Source organism: Odontomachus brunneus, unplaced genomic scaffold (genome assembly GCF_010583005.1).
Source record: "Odontomachus brunneus isolate Ranch 3 - 2012 unplaced genomic scaffold, Obru_v1 Obru_scaffold_061, whole genome shotgun sequence".
NCBI lineage: Eukaryota > Metazoa > Arthropoda > Insecta > Hymenoptera > Formicidae > Odontomachus > Odontomachus brunneus.
In genome coordinates this window covers 376,552-380,533 of record NW_022639511.1, presented here as the reverse complement: position 1 = coordinate 380,533, position 3,982 = coordinate 376,552, and the positions used below count along the sequence as shown (strand labels likewise).

The window sequence follows — 3,982 nt, the reverse complement described above, 5'->3', positions numbered from 1 at the left end:
TATATATATATATATATATATATATATATATATATATATATATATATATATATTTACCTTTTTATTATTTAAGAATATCGTTACACACATGATGTACCACTGTCGCTGTCGATCAACTGTCAATCACAGAGTCCTCGCGAAACGTCGGTATCGATTTTTAAGAATCGATTCCGTACCGTTCGTGGCGTCTGTCATCAACAGTCAGCGTTGTAATGGTACACCATGCATATATTCGCAGAAGAATATTTACTTTTGGAATAATAATAATATTTGCGACTCGAATATATACACGCACGCAGATTATTGTAACCCTTGCTTACAATATATATATATATACACACACATACACACATATAGGGTGCCCCAGATCACCATTTTCAAACTTTGTGAGAGCGCAAAACAGATTGTGAACAAGAAAGTTCTATATCGTTTTGTGATATTTATATAGTCTTCGAAATAGTCTTCGAAAATTTTTAGAAAATTGCGTGAAGAAAGGAAAAACACTCGAGTCGCTGAAGTCACTCAAGGTCTAGCGTGGTTCAATTAGTCAAGAAACTGTCGGCGCGCAGCGTGAGGGGAGGAATAATATGTCATTGCCTGTGCTTGTATCGCTGCGCTTCTACGTCTCGTTGCACCGCGCCAAAGCGAGATATAGGAGCGCAGCGATACAAGCACAGATAGCAGCGCGTTATTCTTCCCCACGCTGTATGCCGCTAATCATTTCTTGACCAATTAAAACGCGCTAGGCCTCGAGCGACTTCAGCGGCTCGAGTGCTCCTCCTTCATGCAATTTTTTTAAATTAATTTCTCGAAAACTGCACATATCGCAAAACGGTATGGGACTTTCTTGCTCATCTCAATCCGTTCTGCGCTCTCACAAAGTTTGAGAATAGTGATCTGTACACCCTGTATATATACAATGTATCTCAGACTTTCCTCCGCATATTATGTGGGAACGTAGAACGGATTGAGGTAAACATAAAAGTCCTATACCGTTTTGCGATATTCGCAATAAATCTCAAGATATTAATTAAAGAAAATTGGTAAATGATCACACGCGATATGATAGATGAGCTGCAGTGGCGCCGTCTGCTGTTGTATACTTATAAATTGTAATATACTTATAAATTAGGTCAAACTGAACAAAAAAGTCGTTTACTATTTTGCAAATGACCACATAGATTTTTAGATACTAATTAAAGAAAATTTGTGCATTATGATGCACAATCATATGTAACAATTTTCTTTCATTAATAACTAAAAATCTACGTTATTACAGTTATTTGCGAAATAATAAAGGGCTTGTTTGTTCAATTTGACCTCATGTACAAGCACACAATAGCACATATCGCCACTACAGCTTATCTATTATATTACGCGTGATCATTCATCAATCTTCTTTAATTAATATCTCGACTATTATTGCAAATATCGCAAAATAATATAGGACTTTTATGTTCACCTCAACTTATTCTACATTCCCACAAAATATCCGGAGGAAAATCTGAGACATCGTGTATGTATATATACATATACACATACACACCGTAACACGGGTATCAAAGACTGTTATGTTATCAAATTAAAATTATCTAGTCGCGCATTACATTATACATTTTATAATAACACGAATCGCGCTTGAATTGTACGCGTTGTGTCGCATGGAATGTTAGTTCCCGGACTCGTTAGTGTACTATTACGACTTGCTGTTCTACCGATGAATATCGTCCGCGAAAGGCAGTGCTTCGACAACGTGCATCGTTCCGCGAGTCTTGTCGTGTTTCGTTAATGAACCGAGTGGCTCAAGTCTCAGTTATAGGAGCAACGGTTCTGCAAACGATTCCGCGATTCATATAACCGGAGACGCAAGCAGATCGTCCTACGTTTGCTATGAGATATCGACAGACTGTGAAAAGCATCGACGAACCCTTTGTTTCAGTGCAGTCCTACGTGAGTCTCGCGCAATCTTAAATAAGCCAGTGCTATGACAAGAACTCTCTCTCCAGTTCCGAGATGCTTGGCTTTCTGCTTCTATTGAGACGTCGATTCGCCTGCAGCGGCACCGTCACGTCCTGATTCTGCCCGTGCACCGGAATATCCAGCAGCGTCTCCCTGTGATCGCGCGATACGTTATCGCGGTCAAAAGTCACCGGCGAGAAGCGTACCCGGCCGATAGAAATCTGGCTATCCTTGGCGGAAACGTAGCTCGAATCCTCAGAAGTCAGCGAATCAGGCGGAGTTGGGTTTGTCGGCGTACCCGACCCCGAGTTGTTCTTGCTTACACTCTTGCTCGGCGAGTTATACGAGTAATTGGATCGCTTCAGACTCGAACGCAGTCGCGTGATGACTTCCAGATTACTCGGTCTCTCGCCGGAGTTCGTGCTGGAGTCGTGGGAGTTTTGGCGGGTCAATAACGGCGAGCCATACTCATGGTTAAGTATACTCGAGCCGTATGTCGACGCTAAGTTGGAGATGACGTTCGACGGCCGCTGGTAATACGGCACAGGCGAGTACATTCCGTAATCGTCCTCGTCCTCCAGGCGAAACGTCGGGTTCACGTTGCTTTGACTCGACGTGCTGACGTTGGAAACGTTAGATGAAGTGCGATGGTGCGTGTAAGGCAAAAGTCTGGACACCGGCCTGGCCGGGCTGTTCATACTACTTGGATTGTCGTACGCGTGCGGAAACTCGGGACACTCGAGCATCCGATCGCTGAAAGAACGGCAAATTCTTAATTCGGTCATCCTATACACTGATACACTAACTTGAAGCCTTAGATGGTCTAGAATATTTATTTCTAAACACTAGATACATTATTGTCTGCGTCTATAATTTAATATTTACTTCTAAACACTAGATACATTATTGTCTGTGTCTATAATTTAAAGCGATCTAATTAAACTAATTTGAGAAACTGCGCCTTAGAAGAAGTTTCGCGCTTTAAGCACATTACTATATCTATAGTCTAAAATTATCTAATTCATTACTCGAAATTATATTTTTATGGCAATTTTCGAGAACTGAACCTACTTTCTTCCTCTTGCTCTTACCCGTCAAGCGAACTAATATTCTATCGCTGTAATTATAATAATACAAATAGGTGTTGATAGCATAGATAGAAATATAATATTATACAGAAATAATTAGTTTAATAAGAACTATTCACAAAATTAGGAGAAGTAAGAGGAAGTAGGCGTAGATCTCAAAAATCGCCTCGAAAGTACAAATAATCCCGAGAACACTGATTTAATTAATTCTGGCTTGATTACCGATTTATTTATATATTGTTACGTCTTACATTTTGATACTCATACTTACTGACACTCCGTGGATACGTAATACGGCGGCTCAGGAGACCGATAATACTCCGGCGGTACGACGGTATACACCGGCGGCCCGTAATCCGGGAACGGGGCAACATTGCCCATATATATCGTCGGTACCCTCTCTATCCGGTCGACGCGAGCCGCGTCGTGCGAGTACGCGTCCTCGTTGCTGGTGCTACTGCTCTTTCTTCTCGGGCTCGGCGTTGGGGCGTTGGAGCCCGTCGTGCTACTCGTGTAATGCTGCGGAGAGTCCGTAAAGCGCAAAGGCTTGTCCGGCATCGCTGGAAGGCCAGGTGCTATGCCACCCATATTACTTAGGAACGGCCTGAAAGAATGGTAATTGTTACATGTATCTGTTGTCCTGGAAGGAGAAGAATCAATGTTTCAAATTAATAACTTTGTGACAACCCGGACACCACAAACTTTTCTAAAAGATATCTCAAAGACGTCTAAAAAGAGAGAAGATAGAATATCTTTTAAATATCTTTTATAAAAATTTGTTATCTGAAAAGGCTGTGTATCTTTAGTTATATCAGAAAGCTCAGTTAGAAAAAGATTAATGAGAACTATTTATTACTGTGAAGTTCTTATACGAAAAGAATATATATATATATATATATATATATATATATATATATATATATATATATATATAT

General features: G+C 40.5%; 1 protein-coding gene across 2 annotated transcripts in view; it reads right to left on the bottom strand.

Moving 5' to 3' along the window:
- Positions 1-3,982, bottom strand: part of LOC116846149 (mitogen-activated protein kinase kinase kinase 11-like) — an 18,850-nt gene that overhangs the window by 3,230 nt on the left and 11,638 nt on the right. The window contains exons 12-13 of one of the 2 annotated variants that reach the window (XR_004378407.1): positions 3,319-3,651; positions 1,928-2,712 (exon numbers count right to left, since the gene is read on the bottom strand). Coding sequence is in view for 1 of the 2 variants with exons in the window: in XM_032819630.1 (XP_032675521.1) it covers positions 1,983-2,712; positions 3,319-3,651 (1,063 nt within the window). In the remaining variant the exon portion in view is untranslated. Of the gene's footprint in view, positions 1-1,355; positions 2,713-3,318; positions 3,652-3,982 lie in introns of those variants that run through there. The other variant, XM_032819630.1, reaches the window with a different exon arrangement.